Source organism: Monodelphis domestica, chromosome 4, assembly GCF_027887165.1.
Source record: "Monodelphis domestica isolate mMonDom1 chromosome 4, mMonDom1.pri, whole genome shotgun sequence".
NCBI classification, from domain to species: domain Eukaryota; kingdom Metazoa; phylum Chordata; class Mammalia; order Didelphimorphia; family Didelphidae; genus Monodelphis; species Monodelphis domestica.
In genome coordinates, this window is record NC_077230.1 from 208,769,643 (window position 1) to 208,791,822 (window position 22,180).

The 22,180-nt window shown below is 39.0% G+C and overlaps 1 protein-coding gene across 1 annotated transcript in view; it reads right to left on the reverse strand.

Moving 5' to 3' along the window:
* Positions 1-5,651: 5,651 nt before the first annotated feature.
* The window catches only part of STAT1 (signal transducer and activator of transcription 1), a 56,063-nt gene continuing 39,534 nt past the window's right edge, over positions 5,652-22,180 (reverse strand). Inside the window, exons 19-24 of the mRNA XM_007494532.3 lie at positions 21,119-21,213; positions 18,447-18,586; positions 14,599-14,784; positions 11,938-12,013; positions 10,821-10,923; positions 5,652-7,345 (exon numbers count right to left, since the gene is read on the reverse strand). Coding sequence (XP_007494594.1) covers positions 7,328-7,345; positions 10,821-10,923; positions 11,938-12,013; positions 14,599-14,784; positions 18,447-18,586; positions 21,119-21,213 — 618 coding nt within the window. The 3' untranslated portion in view covers positions 5,652-7,327. The remainder of the gene's footprint in view (positions 7,346-10,820; positions 10,924-11,937; positions 12,014-14,598; positions 14,785-18,446; positions 18,587-21,118; positions 21,214-22,180) is intronic.

A 22,180-nucleotide genomic window follows, 5' to 3' on the forward strand; every position in this document is an offset into this window, starting at 1 on the left:
AGTTTTTTCCATGTTTTTCTTTGTTCAGAGTTTATACATCTGTTGGCACATGGTAAGCACTTCATAAAGGCTCTCTGGTAAGGAAAGCCTTATCCCGCACGGCAGTGGTGAGACAGGACATAGCGCTAACGGAGTGTTTTGAGTGGTCACGGAAATGTTTTTAAAGGCATCCTATGGGTGCTCCCAGAAAGCCATGAGGTTTTCTTTAGAATGCAGCAAGCTTTATATGCTCTTCTATGAATTTCACTAAAATTCATTATATCTCCTATGCTACTTAAGGGGAGGGGGGACTCCCCTCCTCCTAAATCGGAAGTTGGCAGCTTCCTGAGGAAGCAGCCCTAATCAGCACGCATGGGACAATTCGTAACTTGTATGATAAATTTAAAGAGAAAACTGCATGGCTGCCACGGTCAGAAATGCCTGTTATTTCCAAGGCAGCCCTATCCCAGTTCAATCTCTGGCGGGGCGCCTGCTCGTGCAGGCTTTATGACTCAGAGCCTAGCCGTCAGTCTGTTCTCTGTTCCTACCCCCGGGCCGTCCAACGTGAAGTGTGGGATGGTGTATTTATACATCGGAGACCAGCTTTTGGCTTCTTTCCGTAGGGTTCGGAGCCAAGTGGTAGGCTGGGTGCCCCAATTAATACCTCTTCAGTAGAACTAGAGGGGAGTGATCCTTGATGAGAAGAGAATGAGGTGACCCCGGCGAGCTAAGGAACATGAAAGCTTACCCCTTACCAGGAAGACTTACTATTTAAAAAAAAAAATTCATTGACCTCCCTGGTGGCTTCTTATAGTGGCCAATTAACATGATCCTACTAGAGGGCCTTTTTTGGATACTTAGCAGAGTAAAAAAGGTGTTTTTAACTCCGTGCGCCACGCTCAGTGTGCAGAGTAGAAGCCAAGCGAAGCCCTCCCGTTGCCGGAGCATTTGGACCTCCGTTTCCTCCTCTCTAAAATGAGGGGCTGAATAAGCCGGTCTCTGTCATCCCTTCCAGAGCTGAGTTTATGAACTAGTACAAAGGATGAACTTGGTAGGTACGTGATAGGAGCGGCATCATTATTCCATCCTGAAAGCACTAAACAACCTCCCTGGTGGCAACAATCCTTCAGGACTTGGACAAATGCTCCCATGGATCTGTGGGAGGCGCCCACAGCAATCACAGTCCGATCCTGCCTGCCAGTTCTGGGGCACTTTCCTCTGAATTCTCCCCTAAATGCACAATCGGTAGCCATTGCTTTAGTGCTCCGCACATTAGGTGGCTCCCAAGGGAGGCCGTGGGCTGCGTGACTGAGCCTGTCCTCTTTGGGCCTCTGATCAGACATTTCTCTGAGAGCACCTTTCACAGTCTTCCTGCATGATGTCTTAATTTTAAAGGGTTGCAGCCTGCTTCCGCCTACCATGTACCTCTTCGGGGAGAATATTAATGTTAAAAATCTCTATTTCGGGGACAGACTTGAGGTCATTGAAGGTGATAAAGAACATCTGCAAGGCAAGCTATTCCTTTCTCCAAGCACAACTATCTCAGTTATGTGTACTTGGGGATGAACTACGCTGGGTACCACAGGCTGGTCAGCGGGTGTTTTCATCAACTTGGCTTCTTCTCTACAAGAGTTGATGAAATTATTTTGAGTGATTATGGATCTCATCCATAATGTCGAGTGCTTGATGCAGTCTAATATAAATACTTTCTACACAGTAATATCTAATCATGTTAGTGAGGGCAGCAATGTGGCCTTGTGGATTAAAATCCCATGTCTGAAGTCTGGGAGACTCATTTTCATGAGTTCAAATTCAGCCTCAGAGCTTTACTAGCTGTGTGGCCTTGGGCAAGTCACTTAACCCTGTTGGCCTCTGTTTCCTCATCTATAAAATGAGCTGGAGATGGATATGGCAAACCACTCCAGTATCTTTTCCGTTGGAAAAGATTGAACAACATGCTGTTATCCTCTCCTTGCCAATCTTCCTTAAAATGATTATTTTTCTTCCACTGCTTCTGGCTGTTTTTTGAGGAACAACTGTTTAGCATCTTCCACTACACTTCCTGCAAAGATTTCATCAATGACTTTTATATTCAAAAACTGTTGGTAGCTCTATTCGCCCACTTGTTGACTAAAGAAGCTTCTAGGTTTTTTGGTCTCCTGATAATGTTACATTTCTGCCATATACCATTATGCCCTTTTTCTCTCTATCCACATCTAACAGAATGTAAAGCTGTTCATTTTTGTCTTTGTATTCTAGCACCTGGCATGGAGCAGACACAAATGTTTATTGATTGTTCTATCTCCTATATTTTGTTTAAATAGGAGAGAGTGATATTATTTTCATTGTCCCCATTTTTATCATTTATTCTAATTCCATATTAATTTTTCTTTGATTTTACAAATCTGACTATAGACACTTGATTGAGGAATGACTCCTAAATGAATAAAAAAAAAATTTCTTATCTACTGAATAGGTAGATGGTACAATGGACAACATGCCAGGTCCGGAGTCTGGAAGACCTGAGTTCAAATAGTCTTAGACACTAATTATCTGTGTGACCTTGGGCAAGTCATTTAACCTCTCTCTGCCTCAGTTTCTTCATCAGGTAAAATTGGGATAATAATAGCACCAATCTCCCATAGTTGTTGTGAGGATTAAATGAAATGAAAATATAGCACTTGGATGCAGTGCCTGGAATATGGTAAGTGCTATATAAATATTATCTAATATTATTATTAAATATAATCAATTTTTGTTGAGGGAGAAGATGGTATCTGGCCCTTATGACATATTGGCAGGAGGCTGTTTAAAAGCCTTGGGCTTCTTTCATTCACTACTTTGGAATATATTCTAGCATCTACCTTGTTAATCTCACCTAAGTCCCACTATTACATTGTGGTTACCAAGAAGCAAAGTAGAGACTATTTAAATATGGGGCATTTTATTGGGTTCTTTGTAGACTCTGCCTCATTGCTCCCTTCTCCAGATGCTGGTGCTTAAGCTCCAGTTAATTTTCAAGAGGGTCTTTCTGCAAATGCTTATCATGAACTTTGTGATATTAGATCAGTCATCCTGTGAAATGATGCTTCTTGTTGACTTTGGAGGCAAGAAGAAGCCCACTCTCTGTCAACACCATTATTTCCCTCTCCACAGAGAAGCTGGCCACCATTACTCCATTTGGCTGCAACATTCTTTCTTTTCTAGTTTCCTTTACAAAAAGAATGCCAAACTGAATTTAATCCAGTTCATTCAATGCCATGTCCACTTAATTTGTCACTGGACAAGGCTTTCCCATTTGGAGTGCCAACCATTAAGTCAATGCATGAGGATGGTCTAAAATGGGGTAATTCTCCATCTCTAAGGAAGTAAAACAGCACTACACAGGCCAGAGTGCCATTTTGTTTTAGCTTTTTCCTGGGTGGCTAGTGAGAAGCCTCTCCAGATTGAGCAAGGTTGGTCCTTGGAAAGATATAAAAATCCCTCCTCCAGAAGAAGTTCCCCAGGGGAGAAATCTACATTGGTAGCCATAAGAATAACAGAATGTGTGATGGGAGCAGTGCTTCAGGTTATGCCTCTGCTACTCCTCACTCATGTTGTCAGGATCAAAAAGAAGGTACACACATTTTCTTTAACTAGAATTTGATTTGACTTGAGTTCAGTGTAAGTGATCCTACTCTTTACTGACACACGTGTGTGCACACACACACACACTCAGAACTGTTCAAGTTTAATTATCTCTCTCTCTCTCAACAAATTCCCACTTAAACCCTCACCTTCACCTCTGGAGCCAGCCATGCAGTCTAAAGCAATGAACAAACAGAGCATCGGACCAGGAGTCGGAAAGACCTGCCCAAGTTCAAATATAAAATGTGTGACCCCAAGCAAGTTGCTTAACCTTTGTTTGCCTCAGTTTCCTCATGGCACCTACATAAGGTTGTTGTGAGGGCAAAGGAGAGAACATTTGTAAAGAGCTTAGCATGATACCTGGCACATAGTAAGTGCTACATAAATGCTGACTATTAAAAAATCCATAGCACTATGTCTGGCACACAGTAGGTGCTATGTAAATGCCTATTCCCTCCCTCCTCTCTTTCTAATCATTGGAAAAAATGAGACATGTGATATTTCTGTGAAATAGTCCATTTTCAATAATACCTGAGATATTTATAAATATGAATTTGAGGTGGCAGCCTTGGAAAAGCGGCAGATTGAAAGTTTATATATTTAAAAAATATACCACATATTATAATGTTAATCATGTTCCAAGAGAATATTCAATTAGTCTGTAGATTTAGAAATACATATATATATGTGTGTGTGTGTGTGTGTGTGTGCGCATCAAGGACCCCAGAGGTCTTTGGTAGTGGCAGTTTTTTTTCCTCTTCAAAATAAGGATAAGCCTAGCAAAGTATCCAGCACCTAACAGACCTTTAATATATGCTTGCTGATTGAGGAATTGCTTTCTAACTTCACAGAGTTGTGGTGAGGAAAATGCTTTTATATAAAGCAGCAGTATCCCCATGGCTGTAGGTACTGATGCCCTAATCTGCAATAGCAGTCATGATTGACAAGGAAAGTTACTAGGATTGTTGTTGTTTTTTTAACTTTTACCTTTTGTCTTAGAATCCATATTGAGTATCAGTTCTAAGGCAGAAGAGTGGTAAGGGCTAGACAATAGGGGTAAAGTGACTTGTTCAGAGTCACCCAGCTAGGAAGTGTCTGAGGCCAAATTTGAACCCAGGACCTCCCATCTCTAGGTCTGGCTCTTTTTTTCACAGAGCCACTTAGCTGCCCTTAGTTAACAGGGTCTTAGGAAATTATGTTCTTCATTCTAAATGTGGGTACTGTGAAATTTTCATATTTAAATATGGGATAGCAATTGGTTCTGTGACTTCATTGGTAGAGGGAATTCTCCCAGGGAAAGAAACTCCCTCTGGGAGCATAGACTATCACTAGTTGTGCATCTTCGAGAGCTGCCCAGCATACTGTGACTTGTTTAGGTCCAACAGGCTGTGGAGAGCAGGGCTGGAACACTGCTGTTCCAGAGCTGACCTGGCTTCAAGGGGCAGCCTTCTGCCCATGCACATTCTATACCCTCCTGCTTCTCACTGAATCAGAAGTAAGTATAAATAAGAGAAAGCCAATGGACACTCATGCATGTTGATGTCTTTTTATCATAATTCCCATTGTGAACTTATCAATATTTCACTAAACATGGTATTTCTAACTTAGTCCTAATAGTATTCTCAATTCATTAAAATTAAACAGATTTTTGCTGTTGTTTTGCCCTTTGAAGGTAATTTGGGAGCTTCCTTTTATCATAATAACAGAATTATGATGAATATCAAAACTAGATGCAAATATTGCAAAAGAAAAACACCTCTTAAAGTTGGGTTCATCCTTCCCTCTTTTGGTAAAAAAAATAATAAATAAAATAAAAATAAATAAAGTTTTGGTAATAAACCCCCAAACCACTCTTCTGATCTGTGGCATCTTATTTTGAACAATGTGTATAGGGCTAGAGCAAGAGGGCATTTGATTGGAAGGAAAGCATTTTGCAGACTTGAAGACACAAGAAACATCTGAGTTAAGACAGCAATGATTTAACTGAGGACAAGACCAAGCAAGGCAGCAAGTCTCCTAATGCAACACAAATAATTGATCATTCATTTGTTGTTGTTTTTAAATTGGTTTAAAGAAATATTGATGACCACAAGAAAAACAGTTGTAATGATGATACAGTTAAATATACAGACAGTGAGATACAGTTAAAAAGGTCAAGTAGATATATTTTCTTTCAGGTAAGTTTCACAGAGTTAAAAATTATTGTTTCTCTCTCTCCCTCCCCCAAATTGTAACTTTTCATTTCATTGCTAGTGTAGGCAGAAAACAATGGAAACAATCTAACATTTTCACTTAAAAAGGAAAATAAAATTAACATAACTCTGTTCCAGTGGTGTTATCACTAGAAAGCAAACATTTCCCACCATTACAGATTTGATTGTAAATTTCATTATTAGTCAAGTTCTAGATAGTGTTTCCATTCAGGTACTGTTGCTTTTAGGTCTCTAATTTGGCTTCCCACATAAACCATTAAGTCTATATTTGATAGCTAAGAGATCAAACACTAGTTGCTGCTGATCCAACTTATTAACTTGTTTATTTATAACTACAGTTTTCATCAATGTTCGTTATTTTTATGAATAATGGCCTCTGGCCCAGACTACAAGTGCTGATGTAGTAAAGTATTTACTGAGCCTTAACAACCTGATTAGAAATGCAAAAGCATGTTCATTTCTAACCACTATGAAGAGAGAAACTCTTTTAAAGTGTTGTAAGGACACACAGAAACAGAAACACTATTTTTTTAAACCCTTACCTTCCATCTTGGAGTCAACACTGTGTATTGGCTCCAAGACAGAAGAGTGGGTTAGGCAGTGGGGGTCAAGTGACTTGCCCAGAGTCACACAGTTGGGAAGTATCTGAGGCCAGATTTGAACCCAGGACCTTCCATCTCTAGGCCTGGCTCTCAATCCACTGAGCCACTCAACTTCCGCCAGAAATGCTATTTATGAACTTACTACACGTACTTGACCTTGGTGGACATTAGCTGGAGACTTACCATTAACTTTAACCCAAACATGCAGTTGATTCCATCAACAAATGTTAATTTATCGTATTAATTTTAAATGGCTGGTCTGGCAAACTTCATACAATATGGCACTTTTTAAAGCAGGAGATTGGAGGTTGGAGAAACGTGTCCAGAAGGTAGGCAGCTTCTGCTATGTTCTGCCTACATTTGGTAAGTGGTTTATCAAAGTTTCCAAATGCCATAGAGTTGTGGTCATTTATCTTTTCAAAGATAGCTTCATAAATGTAACACTGTGTATGGGATAGGGGAAAAGAAGGGGGACAGACCTACCATACTGACAACCTGGAGATTGTCCTTGAACCATTAAAATAAACCTTTTTTTTCCAATGTAGAAAAAATTACTAGTGCCACACCAAAAATTCTCTCTATAAATACTTGACCTGTTACTGCCACCAGATCGTTACTCGGCCCCCACTATGTGCACAGCACTTTGTTAGGTTCCCTTCAAAAGACCCCCTACCCTTGCTCCATATTGAATGCATAGGCATATCAGCTTTACCTTCGATGAGACTGGTGTAGACCGTCGGGGTAACATGCGTGTTTTTGAGATAAGAAAAAATTCACTTGGAAGCAAACTCATTAACATGATTTTCCTTTCTCTAAAAACCTAGGCTGTGGAGGAGCAGAGTGGTGGGAGTAAGTCAGAGAAGAGCACGCGAGTTTGATTGGGAAGCGATGAACGACATTCAAATATTAGAGAGTTGCATTCATCTGTAAAGACAGAAAATGTTATTAAGTTTGTTACATGAATCGGAAGGCAGGCTTACACATTTCACCAACTTGCCCACCCTCTAGAGAAGGGAAAGCAGCTAGCAGTCACCCATCACTTCCAATAGGGGCTAGGGAAACCATTCTGCGTGAAACGCTGGACCATCCTAGCTGTCCCGGTAAGTCCTGCCTTTTCTTTCCCATAAGCCCATAAGCTGAGGGATTGCCACTCTGTAGCTCATTGCCTTAGTTCTTTGAATTTATCCAGACAGTATTAAGCTCCCCCTACCCCTTTCTGTTGTGCAGATCTGCTGGATGCAGAACCCAGGTGAAAAAATGCTGAATTGTCCAATTCTAGGGTGAAAAGAAAAGGGTGAATTTTCTTGCTAAGTCCCAGAGGGGTAATTATTAAGCTAAGTTATGCATGTGAGGAGAGAGAGCACTTTCCCTTCCCCTTCCCAAGATGCCAATCGCTCTGAGATGCCACTTCCTTCTTCTTATAGTCTACCATAGTGGACAGAGTGCTGGACCTGGTATCAGGAGACTAAGTTAAAAAATCTCCCTTTAGACACTAGCGACACAATCACAGACACAGCACTTCATACCCAGAGTCTCATCCTCTTTTAAACAGTAACATTCCTCATCCATTTTAAACAATAACAACAACAAGAAGAAGAATCAACAATAACAAAAACAACTGGACCTACATCTATTGGCATAGGGAATTTACGATGCAGAACTTCCTCTCCCAGTTCTGACTGGCACTTTCTCAGCCATTTAATCTTGGAGAGTTGCCATGAAGCATTTATAGAATACTTATAGAACTTTACAATTTTCAAAGAGCTATACACAAGTAGATGCTATTATTATCCTCATTTTACAGATGAGGAATAGAGAATTTGGATGACTTCCTAGAATCACACAGCTATTATTAAGTACCTGATTCAAATTTGAGTCTTCCCAATTCCAAGCCCGAGGACACTATCCACTATGCCCTCCACATCTATATGTCTATACATATGGATATAGTTAGAGAGATTTATATATGTTAAACCAATTTTGACAAAGTAGAAAATGTCATAGAGTCAGTGGCAAAGCTTGAACTTGAGCACTAACTTCCTGATTCCATGTGTGGAACTATATCTCTTTTGAAGGAATCAGTAACTAGAAAATCTAGGCCTTGTGAAAGAGCATATTTGACTTTATTTAAATAACTCTTTTAAGTTCCAATTTAACCAAGTCTCAGATGCCTGATGGCTCAAGGAAGAATACTTTATATAGGCATAATATTTTTTAAATCCTTACCTTCTGTCTTAGAATCACTGTATATTGGTTCCAAGTCAGAAGAGTAGTAAGGTTTAGGCTATGGGACTAAGTGACTTGCCCAGGATCACCCAGCTAGGAAGTATCTGTGGTCACATTTGAACCTACTACCTCCAGTCTCCAAGCCTGGTTCTCCATTCACTAAGCCACCTAGCTGCTCCGTAGGCATAATAGTTCTTAAACAATAGCCAAACATACACAGAGACTGAAAAACAATCATACTACTTATGCATGAAAATCCAAACCTCCTTTAAGTTTTAGAATTTTTCAAGGCACCTCTAAGGGTCTTGGAAAGTATGAATAACTCAGCTAAAAGAGCAGGTGCTTCCATAAGTGAAGGAGGAATCTTGGAGCTCACATGGAGCCTGTTTGTGCCTGTTCTTTTACTGTTAGTGCATGCATTTATGCTGCTATAGAAAAGGTCACAGGTTGAATACACAGTCCTTTTTCTTCAAAGTGCCACATAAGCAATTTTGTGTTTCACCTCAAACTCAGTCAAGGAAAGTGCTGGACTGCGAGATCTCTAAATAGAATCAGCTTACTCAGAAAGGTGAGAAAATAGAGACCATAAGACTTTAAAAGACTGCCTGTCCTCTGATAAAGCCATACCACTGCTGGGTTTGTACCCCAAAGAGATAGTAAGGAAAAAGACTTGTACAAAAATATTTATAGCCACTCTCTTTGTGGTGGAAAAAAAACTAGAAAATGAGGGGAAGTCCTCCGATTGGGGAATGTCTGAATAAATTGTGGTATCTGGTGGTGATGGAATACTATTGTGCTCAAAGGAATAACAAAGTGGAGGAATTCCATGGGGACTGGAGCAACCTCCAGGAAGTGATGCAGAGTGAGAGGAGCAGAACCAGGAGAACATTGTACACAGAGACTGATACACTGTGGCACAATTGAATGTAATGAACTTTTCTACTAGCAGCAATGCAATGATCCAGGACAATTCTGGGGGACTTTTGAGAAAGAACACTATCCACATCCAGAAAGAACTTTGGGAGCAGAAATGCAAAAGAAAAACATATGATTGATCACATGGTTCGATGGGAATATGACTGGGGATGTTGACTTTAAATGATCACTCTATTGCAAATGTTAATAATGTTGAAATAGGTTTTGAACAATGATACATATAAAACTCAGTGGAATTGCTTGTCAGCTCAGGGAGGTGGAGGGGCAGAGGGGAGAGGAAGAACATGAATCATTTAACCATGAAAAAATGTTCTAAATTAAATAAATATTTTTAAAAAGAAAAGAAAATAGGGACCTTGAAAAGTCAAATTAACACAAAACACTTTGCCCACAATATAGCCCTGTGCACTTATTCACACATACACTGAAACATAGAAATAAACCTTGAACGTGTTAGGAATATATGGATGCAGTGAGACAGAGGGGTCACTGTCCAGCTTATGCCACTACTTTTTAACAGGGCTGCCTAGCATATCAAAAACTACAACACATGGTCCTGGGACAGTTTCATGGATGAATTAGCTTAAAATCAAACAGTATCAGCAAAAATCCCTTAAACCTTGAGAATAAAGAGCTCTGGCCCCAATGCCAAAAGAAATCTTTGCCCTGGCTCAGTATTGCTACCTGATGTATACCCAGGAAAGATTTCTCTAAAGTTAGACTAATCCTTCTGGATGATGTCCAAAAACCAACCTCCTTACTGCCCCCAATAAACTCTCCCATCTGAGTCCCAGAATGCCAAGCAGGTAGCCACAGGCGTCGTTACTGGCAGGGAACACTAAAGTCTGCTCATGCTAGAGTAATAGACTATGATAACAAAGAAAAAATAACTAGGTAAACCTCTGAAAGAGCTCAATCATTGGTCACTTTCCCTCTATGTGTTTTTAGATCTTCATTATCTGAAACCATTGAGGGGCATATGAAAGAAGACTATGGTGAGTGGATGAAATAAATGTCCAAAATATCCAAAATTCCTGGACAAAAATTTAGACTTTTTAAGCACTACTACCTGTAAGTTAATCATTGGCTGGCTTAAAAAAATCCTTAAATGGTGCTCAAAATTCCATCCAGCATCTGTGAATAGCAGTGTGTAATCAGTTAGCTTCAGTTCCCTGCCTCAGAAAGCAAAACCTCCCAGGAACTCCTCAAGGACATTCTTTCTGGTAGATGTACATACCACATTGTTGAGTTCTACATGGCCCACTATCCGGGAAAACTCATCAAAATCTTCAGGAGACATAGGAAGAAGGTTTTCTGTGCTCTGAAGCCTGGAGGGATGACTAAAGCAGGGAAAAAATGAAAGAGAAAAATGTAACCACACATAAAATCAAAGAGAAGGATTACCAGTTCATCCCTTACCTCATTACTCTCAATAGGGATTCTTAACCTGGGGTCCATGAACATGTTTTTTGTAAAATATTTTGTCAACTATATCTTGGTATAACTGGTTTCCTTTGTAATCCTATGTATTTTATTTGTCGCGTTTAAAAACATTCTTCTGAGAAGGTATCCATAGGCTTCATCATACTGCCAAAAGGTCCACAACACCAAAAAAGTTAAGAATCCCTGCTCTACCAAATGGATTGTTTCTAGGAAATAAACAGACTGGTCAAATATTTTTGAAAAAGTCTACCATGTGGGAGTATTGGAAACCCACCCATTCCAGCCCTTCGAGAATGGATCAGCCCACCTGTCCCCCAATGCTTTTGTCCTTAGAAAGTCTAACTGTGTCCACATGCACTTACTTGTGTTGCCCTGGAAGTGCCATGCCTACCCAGAGGAGCACCATGTCTAGGGGTCTCCCTCATCCCACCAAGAGCTGCCTGGAGGGTTTTTTTTTTACATGGTGGCTAGATCCATTCATTCACCCCAAGACAAATGCAGGAGTGCAAAAAATTGACAATGACATTTCCAAATGTTTTGGATTTTTTTTTACTGTTTACAAATGAGACAAAGAATAAAAGCAAGAGAAAAAATGTGTTTTCGTTGCAACTTTGGCCTGCTCTGGATTGAAAAGAACTATTTTCCCACTCTGATAAATTTTTGCTTCTTTTATTTACACTTATTTCAAAACATCAGTATTTCTGGCACTTGGAAAGCTTTAACATAGCTTTGATGAAAAAACAGAACTGTTGGATTCACAGCACCAGTTAGGGTCTTCTCATGCCCATCTTATCCAAGCTACAGTTAGACAGTAAAGTAACAAATTACAAGTATCTCTGAGAACCACCCACCCTCCAGGAATGGGAATAGCTGGAGAATTCTAAAAAGGACACTCTTCTGCATTCACTTACACTTCAGATACAGAAATTAGTTCAGTCTTGATGTATCCCGTTCCTTTCGGGCCATCAACTTCCATTGGCTCTGGGGCTAGAAAGCAAACACACCGAATGCATGTCTGGTTAGCCAGTGTGTCTTTTACCCATAGGTTAAAAAGTCAAAGCTGTTTCCTTGATGATCAAAGAGATAAGAATCAATTACATGCCTCCCCCCACCAAAAGCAACTTAAATCACAAAGGGGATGCAGGATAAAGGGGAGACATAGAAGGTCTATGGGAGAGAAGGAGCATTCAGTTCTGCAATGGGGCTGATGCTGTGAAGAGATGAACTCTAGCAAGGAGTTAGAGGGTCCAAGAAAGGGAGATGACCTCTGCTTTGAGTTATTCCCATCACTTACAAGGAGACAGAGTAGAATTTCAAGATTCAAAAAGTGGGAAACTTCATTTTAAAACAATGTGCCTACTTTGAGATTTTGTCAAAGGAAAATTAATGATCCTATAAGCATGCTGCAGGACAAGACTTAACTGAAAATTCTAAGATGGCAAGCAGTGTGGTACACTGATTGGAGAGAACACTGGACTGATGGAGATCCAAGAGATTTGGGTTCTAGTCTTGACACTGCCACTAAGTAGCTGTGAAATCTTGACTGAATCATTGGGGCCTCCAGAGGAATTAATTCATTTTCATGCCTGTGTGAATTAATTCACATTTGTGAAATGGGAAGAGGAAGGGAAGGAGGTACTACAAAAACACTGTCAAAGTCAAATAGAAATGAGAGCCACTAAATCATACATAAGGATCCATGCCACCTACAAACTGACCTGGAAGATGGCATATTAGCATTATCTATGTTTAATTGTATTTTGATTTGTTTGGTTAAATATTCCTTAATTACATTTTAATCTGATTCAGTTGCAAAGTGTGGGCCAGCCATCTCTCCCCTACCACTTTCCTTTAGTTGACTCTCTAAGATTATAATTTGAAAAACTGTGGCAGAAAGTTTCCTCAATTGGAGTTTCCTAGGTCAGTGAAATTATAAGTCATGGCCCCCCAAATCTGCCACTCAGTAGTGTAACTGATCTTGTTTTTTCAGTGAATATGAAGAATTCCATTTCCTGCTTAAATCAGAGGGTTTGGTCTATTAGTAAGAAGCCAACATTGCTATCTTGTGTTCACTGATTGCTCTTAGTCATTAGACTCATCTCTAGAGTCGAGCTATGGAGTACCTGTAGGCAGCGAGGTGGCAGAGGGGATACTGAGCCTGTAGTCCTGAAACACCCACGTTCACATCTAGCCTTAGGCACGCACTAGCTCTGTGACCCTAAACAAGTTTCCTTGCCTCAACGTCCCTATCTGTGAATTGGAGATGACCTTTGTATTAGGTGGCTTCTTTACTGGGTGGTTTATGGTAATTGGAGGTGCTGGGCAAACACACTGAGTTGTTGTGAGGACTGAGTGAGATGATATTTGAAAGATGATATCTGTATTTGAATATTTGAAAGATATTTGAAAGATGATATCTGTAAACCTTAAAGTGCTTTATAAACACTAGTTGTTATTATTACAGATTTTAAAAGGCGAATGACTACCAATGGATGATGGTGACATTCCTCAAAGAAAGGAGAATCGTGCTCTTTCTCCTTATCTCCATCAGTTCAAATTTCAAACTGCAATGTGTTTTTATAACCTTTGGAAAATCCGCTCTATTCAATCAATCCACCAACCAAGCCTCCAATTTAAAAACTAGGAGCTCCAGATTAATGTCCTAATTGGAGACTTAGGTAGGAATTTCCAAGTTCATGAAAATGAAAATATGATTTTGGTTTTCAAAACTCTTGTCCCCTTTCTAGCTTTTCAACATTGCATTCTGTTTCTAAAATCAAAGCATTGCATGTATCTCTAGAGCATGTCCTTCATGAATTTTAACAGAGAGAAGAAGTTGCCAGTTGGAAGAGATTATATGTTGACTAACGGCTTTTTTTTCTCCCCTTACTGTCTTTCTTTTCTTGAGAAGCAAGACCAGTGAATGCCAAGCGTCTCAGGTCCCATTCAGGTTGGCTTACCTGGCCTCTGAGGCCCCTTTTAAATCTCTCCATGCCCCATCATCAGGGGCCAGTCGGACATTTTATTCCCGAGGAGCCCTGGACCTCAGCTAGCATGGAAACTAAACCTCACCTGAACTATCTGCATTTCAATAGGTACTTGTGTGGAAAGGAAAAACCTTTGTTAGGGTTTCACTCTAGTAAATCTAGCAGGTTTAGGAAAAGTACAGCAAAAGAAAGTTATTGTTCCATACAAGGCACATGCTTTGTATGGACGTGGCCTGGGCTCATATCATGCTTAACTGTTTCAGAAAAACATTCCTAACCAGGGACATTAATTCTGAGAAGTTAAAAGCAAAGGGGCTAGGCCAGTGTGGTATGGAGGACGAGTTCACAATCCAAGCTGGAAACCGATTTCTAAAGGGCATCCAAGCCCATGTGGCTGCCAGGGGAGGGTAGGTGGGCTTCCCTACCTGAGCTCAGGACTGTCTCATTTACAGCTCCCTGTCACATGCCAATCTGTGGCGCCTGTCATGTATCTCTCTAAGGAAGCGAAAACCATGGGAACACTCACAGTAGTAGTGGACCCATTCTCCAGTACATGGAGGTTCAGTAATGATCCTCCCCACTCACCTTCCTTTGGCCTAGAGTAGTATTTCCCAAAAGCATGGTCTTTATCAATATTCGGATATAGAAACTTCAGAGGATTTTCAGGGATATTCTCTGCAGCCATGACTTTGTAATTCCGAATGATATCAGGAAAAGTAACAGCAGAGAGTTCTTTTTTGGTGTACGGTTCAACTGCATGAAACACAGGATCTTAAAAAAAAAAGAAGAAACAAATATGAATCACAAGATCTCAAAAGCCATTTAATCCAACATACAGGAACAAGAATTCCCCTAAACAGTGACGTTAACTCAAATAGATGCCCAAGGACTTAGGAAACTGCAAATCAACATTATTGATGTTCTGTTTTTATTTGTTTTGCTAAACATTTCCCAACTATATTTTAATCTGGCTCAGCCTAGGAAAGTTCCCAGGACCCTGAGCAGTGCAGCCAGGGTATCACTGCTCTGAAACCCACCCAGCAAGGAAGGGATCATAGTGCAAGAGAAGCCGCTACTTCTGAGGCAGCCCAAGCCACTTTGGGATAGCTCTAATTAACAGGAGATTTGTCCTTAAATAGACCCTAAATTCACTTTTTCATATCTTAATCCCACTTCAACATGGATCACAGCTCTTCGGATAATACTGCTCTCACCTCTCTCCTTTTCTCCCCAAAGTCTTCTCAGCTAACCATCTCCAGTTCCTTCAACTGATCCCCAGGTGGCCCTTTAACATCCAGGTCATCTAAGGCCAAGATCACATGACCTTTTTCCATCGCCATATCACCCTGTCAACTCACATTAGACGAATCTCTTATTAATTGCAGCCATCCCAAAGTGGCTTGGGCTGCCTCAGAAGGTAGCAGCTTCTCTTGCACTATGACCCCTTCCTCCCTGGGTAGGTTTTAGAGCAGGGATAGCAAACTATCTGGCCAAACTGCCTGCAGCCCAGTGTGGTTGGAACTTTCCCAGGCTGAGCCAGATTAAAATGCAGTTGAGAAATGTTTAACAAAATAAAATAAAATAAAATAAAACATAACATAACACAATATATGGCATGATATAACAGAATATGATACATATATAATAGAAATATAGAATATAAATAATGTATAGAATATAATATTATATATAATATATAATATAATTATTATAATTATAAATTATAGGCTTTATATTATTATATAATTTAATATGTAGAAAATATTAAATCATATAAATTATAATTATAAATATATGATAATATATACATATAATTGTGTAATATATAACAGAATATAAATAAATATAGAATAGAAATAAATATATATTATATAGATTATTAGAACTACAATAAATATATTTGTTATAAATATAATAAAATATGTTATATGTGTTATGATAATATAATAATACAACTATCTCTCTCTGAGACATCAATTGTGATGGTATTTAGGATTAAATACTATGGTCTACATTCAAGATCTTTATTCAAATGAAATAAATGAAAAAAGTATTAAGTGCTTACTAAGGGACAAGCATTCTGCTAAGTGCTAGGGTCCAATACAAAAAAGATGGCTCCTTCCTTGGAGAAGCTTACATTCTTTTTTTTTTTAATTTTAAACATTATTTTATTTGGTCACTTCCAAACATTATTCACTGGAAACAAAGATCATTTTCTTTTCCTCCCCACCCCCCCCTCCCACCACCTTTCCCTCTTCCATAGCCGACACACGATTCCACTGGTTATCACATGTGTTCTTGACTCGAACCCATTTCCCTATTGTTGGTATTTGCATTAGAGTGTTCATTTAGAGTCTCTCCTCAGTCTTATCCCCTCAACCCCTGTAGTCAAGCAGTTGCTTTTCATCGGTGTTTTTACTCCCACAGTTTATCCTCTGCTTGTGGATAGTGTTTTTTAGATCCCTGCAGATTGTTCAGGGACATTGCACTGACACTAATGGAGAAGTCCATCACCTTCAATTGTACCACAGTGTATCAGTCTCGAGAAGCTTACATTCTAATGGAGGAAACCTCACAGTGTGGCCAGGGAGAAGCACTTATGGAAAGTTTTTGTTAGGTTGAACAGGTTCAAAAGGGAGAAGATTATCATAACCCTTTAAAAAAATCTTGAGTTGATCTGATCAAAGTTCCAGACCTGGAGAGGGGCTATTTGAGGAAGGGGGGAATTAGAGGGATGAGACAAAGGTAGTCAGTATATGCCACAGCAAAGTGGCCTTGATCTTATTTTTCTAGTCTGAATTACCAAGCTTCAAGCAACCCCCCCCCACTCAAAACAGGGTCATTAATAGTCAGATAAGACTAAACAACCATCACCTACATACAATCTAGTGTCTTTCTCACTAACACTTGTTTAAAAAACTTGACCTTTTTGATTGTGCATCTTGTAAAAAAGAAATATAGTGTTCAGACTGCTTGTTCAGACTGTTTCTTAAAATCCAATCCCAAATCATTATTTCGGAATAATGCCTTTCTGGGGCCAGAAAATTACTTTAGAAATTTATTTCTAGATTTCATAATTTTAAAAAATCCATTACAGAAGTTAGATATTCACTCTTCAGAGAAATCAAGTTATTGGATATAGGTGCCCAAAAGAAGAGCCCTTGTCACTAAACTTTTCAGTCTTAAAAGGTTTCTCTGTCACTTTTTTCCTCTTCTCTACCTCTACACTCCTTGAGAAGAAAGGACCAACCCCCAACTAGATTGTAAAGTAGTCTGTCTTTGCTTTCCGCCTTTTTTGTCTCATTCTGTGTCCTATTTCTACAGGTCTCCTGAAACCTGTTAAAGTAATCCTTATTCACAGGAGTATTAACATCTTAACAAGAAACTCCTAAACCCCTTTTTTTTAAGACCAAAAGGAATGAATCTTTAATGATAAAATTTGAGAGCGTGGTATAGTAAATTTTTGTGGGATTGAAAGGGGAAGTTTTTTCATAACCTTTAAATTTTATCCTATGGCTAATTATTCTGGTTATTTACAAAACTGCTTGCTTCTAGGATTCCCCTCATTGAATGAATACTTCATTAGCAAATAATGTTCCAGTCCTTGGTAACTTACAAACTTTCCATTTACAAAACTAAGCTTATATGTGATTATGTTTAAACATTTTAAACCTCAAAACTTAATAAGGTTTTAGGTAGTTTCATCACATCCCAGTGTTTATTCATTATAGTCTACTGAACATTACCTTAAGGAAATCTGGAATTTTATCTTTTTTACCCACAGAAAAATTTCTCCTTCCATCAATCAGTTGCACATAATAAATGTAACTAAAAATTGATGTTCACTCTGTTAGGTTATTGCAAAACCAGGAAATAAACATTGCAGTCTTTTAGTAATCCTTGTGTCCACCAATTTCTGTAAATTCATAATATCATTTTGAAGAGAAACAGGCATAATCATTTAAATGATTTATTTGTTTTTTAAACCCTTTCCTCCTGTCTTAGAGTCAATACTAAATATCAGTTTCAAGGCAGAAGAGCAGTAAGGGGTAGGCAACTGGCATTAAGTGACTGGCCCAAGGCAACATAGCTAGGAAGTGTCTGAGGTTAAATTTGAACTTAGATCCTGATGCCAGGCCTGGCTTTCTATCCACTAAGCCACCTAGCTGTCCCTTAAATGGTTTATTTAAACCCATCAGAAAGACAGATTTAGGTAGGTAGGAATTACTTAATTAAAAATCATATTTAAAATATTAAATAATATTAAACAATAAATATTATTTTAAAATTAAAGATTCATAATATCTTTACTAAAATGAAATAATTTAAACAGCTACTGGCAAGAAAATTTTCTTAATGACAATTTCCATTATGTATAAACTAAGTGTCCTAAGATATGTGAAAGCACTTTGTCTCCAAGACTGAACACCTACCATTTTGGGTTCCCTCTACCCAAGTGAAAGTGATGGCTCCATCCCGACTGCTTTCACTGAACCTCAGCAGAAATGTCCCTGGCAGCTGATCTTTTAGCAGTGCCCGTTCCTGCTCCTTACTTATAAAGCCCATAATACAGCTGTGTGTGGAAAGAGAATTTATAATAGGTTATCTTTTGGTTCAAAAATTCCTTGTACTTTAATGTGCTAATATTCAAAGAAGGAAAAATGGCCATATAAAAGGACTAATGCAAACACGGAAATTAATGGCACTATACAGACTACCATGCTATTAAGGATAATATAGACACTCCAGAAAGAAGCAGCATGGGGCAGTGAAAAGAATTGAGCTTGAGGTGGGAATTTGGGGGATGGGATTTGAATTCTTCTGCCTCTGGTAGGTGATTCTAGTAAGACAGTCAATCTCTCAGGACAGTGGTGACAAAATGGAACCCAGACGTGTTCAAATGGAAATGGGGACCACTAATCCATACACAAGGGCAGCTAGGTGGTGCAGTGGATAAAGTGAGTTCAAATCTGGCCTCAGACACTTACACGCTGTGGGACCCTATGCAGGTCACTTCACCCTGTTTGCCTCTGTTTCCTCATCTGTAAAATGAGCTGGAAAGAAAATGGCAAACCTTTCTAGTGTCTTTGCCAAGAAAACTCCAAGAGGAGTCACAAAGGATTGGACAGGACTGAAATGAATAAACAACCACAAAATCCATACACAAGGATTGCTAGGGGCTATATATTGGCATTAAAAAGGTAATGTTATCTATGTTTACTTGTATTTTTATTTATTTTGTTCAATATCTCCTAACTGCATTTTAATCTAGTTAGGGCATCACTGGGGAGTGTTGTGTTCTTCAGGGATATAACAGCTAAGGTAGCCCTGACTATGCTATTTCATCTGATCCTCTTAACAGCTCTAGAAAGGGAGATGCTATTATTATCTCCACTTCCCAGATAAAGAAGCTGAGGCTGAAAGAAATTAAAAGTAAGTCACACAGTTAGTAAATATCTGACTCAGGATTTAAACTCAGGTCTTCCTTTCTCTATCCAGTGCACCACATTGCTGCCTAGCTCTAAGCAGTAGGGAAGGCGATACTCTGCCTTCATGGAGAGAGTTCTTCACCTAGAACGTCTGGCACCAAGGAAATCTTAGGTCTGGTCAAATAAGCAAATATGTAAAAACTAAAACATTAAAAATTATATTGGCATAATGCACACAGGTACATTATAGGTCTCATACATACTCATGTAGGAAGTAAGGAAAGAATAAATTCAGGATTATTGTTTTTGATACCCTGCTACATACATAGTTGGGACTTGACCAATACTTACTGAATTAATAACAATAAGATTACAATAGTGAGCACTTACAGAAAACTAAGTTTTGTGAAGTACTTTGCAAATATTATCTCATTTGACCCTCACAATAACCCAGGGAGAAAGGTGCTATTATTGCCCCCACTTTATAGAAGAGAAGACTGAGGTAGACAAAGATTAAGTGATCACATAGCTATGAAATCTAATGGCATATTTGAACTAGAGCCTTCTTAGTTTCTGATCCAGTGCTAAATCCACTGAACCAACTATCTGCCTTCCCCTACCTAATAAATTAATTTTCTGTTACATTTTTTATTATTACATGATCAACTTTTAATGTATCAGATTGTCTGGATTTTATTTGTAGTAGTTATTCGGTCATGTTCACCTCTTTGTGAGTCCAATTGGAGTTTTCTTGGTGATGATATTGACATGCAGGAAGAACATTAGGAGAGAAAAATATTAAACTAAGACCAGTTAAGTCAAAAGCATTTATTAAGTCCTTTTGATGTGTGGGAGCTGTACTAACTACTGGAGATAATCATACAAGCAAAAAGAGAGTCCCTACCCTCAGGGAGCTTATACTCTAATGGGGGATGCTTAATCCAGACCCTTCCTCATAATGAAGGAGCCAGAAGAGACTCACAAATAGGAGAGGAAGTCTAAGGGAATTGAAAAAAAGGGTAGGTGAGGAATAGTGGTCAGATCTGGAGAGTAAAGCATGACTGGGTTTCATGAACCAGAGTTCATGCCGTCATACTGGACTAAGCACCTGGTGGGTTCCATTTTCTGTCTCAGAGTGTTTGCACAGGTCACATTCCCTGTACCTTGAATGTGCCCACTCCTGAGCTCTCTGATGCTTCTTTGCATCCTCATTTTCCTCTGGAGCTCAGCTAAAATGTGCCCACTGAAAGGAAGCCTTTCTTGGACCCTGCTAAGCATCAGTGTTCTCTCTCGTGTCCATTTTATTTGCATTATGCTTAGTTGTATATTATTCTCATTTATAAAGTTCCACCAAGAGAATGTAAGCTCCTCCAGGGTAGGTACTATTTCATTTTTGTTGTATCCCCAAGACCTAAAACAGTGCTTTGCACAGAGTAGGTGCTTGTTAAATGGTTGTTGATCTGAATTTGTTAAATAGAATCTAATATGATGGAATCCTCAAGGAAAAGGCAATAGGTATGTTACCCAAGCAGAGAATTTAGTGACAAGGCAAAGCTGACAGTAGTCTAGTAAAACAATTAAACACAGCACCTATGACTTGGTTATGTCCTACATATGCAGCAGAAGGTCATACGTCTAAAATATGTTCATAGAAAACAATTCTCTGTTAACCTTACCCATCATTCCAGAGAGAAATTAGATGCTTTTTAATGAGTTCAAGGACTCCTTCAATCCAAAGCCAGAAAGAAAAATTTTTGTCATTTATATTTTCCTGAAATAACAAATACATACATTAGAAAAATCCAAAACAGTTATTATGACAACACAGAATTGCATGAACATTTAAATATTCCTCATGGCCACCATAAGAGGCAAAGAAATCAACTATTCTTATAGATGATTCATTTTGTGACTTGGAAAAGTTAATTGACTTGTCCAGGACTACAAAGTTGGTAAGTTATCAGAATCAGGATTGAAGCCCAGGCCTCTTGATGATGTATCTTCCTGTCAATATGCCGCCTCTCACAGTGGCTTCTTGAATTGAAATTGGAATCTAATTTGCCCTGCACTGCTGACCAAGCTAGAGGATCTTGGATGTAAAAGCAAATATCTCTCAGAGATAGATTTTGCCCATCTTGATCTGAAGACCAAATTGATAGAAATTATACATCTTCCATTCTTCACCCTTATTCAGACTTTCTTATTCCTTTTCTACTGGTATTGCCTCCTCACCAAACAGGACAAAGACAATCCAAGTAGCAACTGCCCTCATACTATTTAACTACTTCTTTCTCTTTGGGGAAAAGAAAAGGAGGGTTAAAAGTGATTTTTTGAGAAATAAAATAAGCCACTGTTCTCTACAAAATCATTTTAGCCATAACCGCCTGGTTTTTCCAACCACTGGACTCAGGAGCCATTACCCAGTGGTAGCACACATTTGACCAGAGAACAGAATAGGTCTCTTCAAAAAAGAACTGGATTAAATATTCTCAGGAGTGAATTCCAAGGGGAGTGAAGAGATTTTAAGGAAGTAACAGGATATTATCACTCAGCTGGAAGCTTCCTTTCAGGATTCACATTAGAATACCAAATTCCAAAAAAAACACCAAATTAGAATACCAAATTTCTGTCACAATTTCTCCCACCTGGGGATTTCTTGGGTGAAAAAATTGTCCCAAAAGGGTTACTGTGACAGGAAATGAATGACTAACACAAATAATGAGAACAGAAGCTCAATT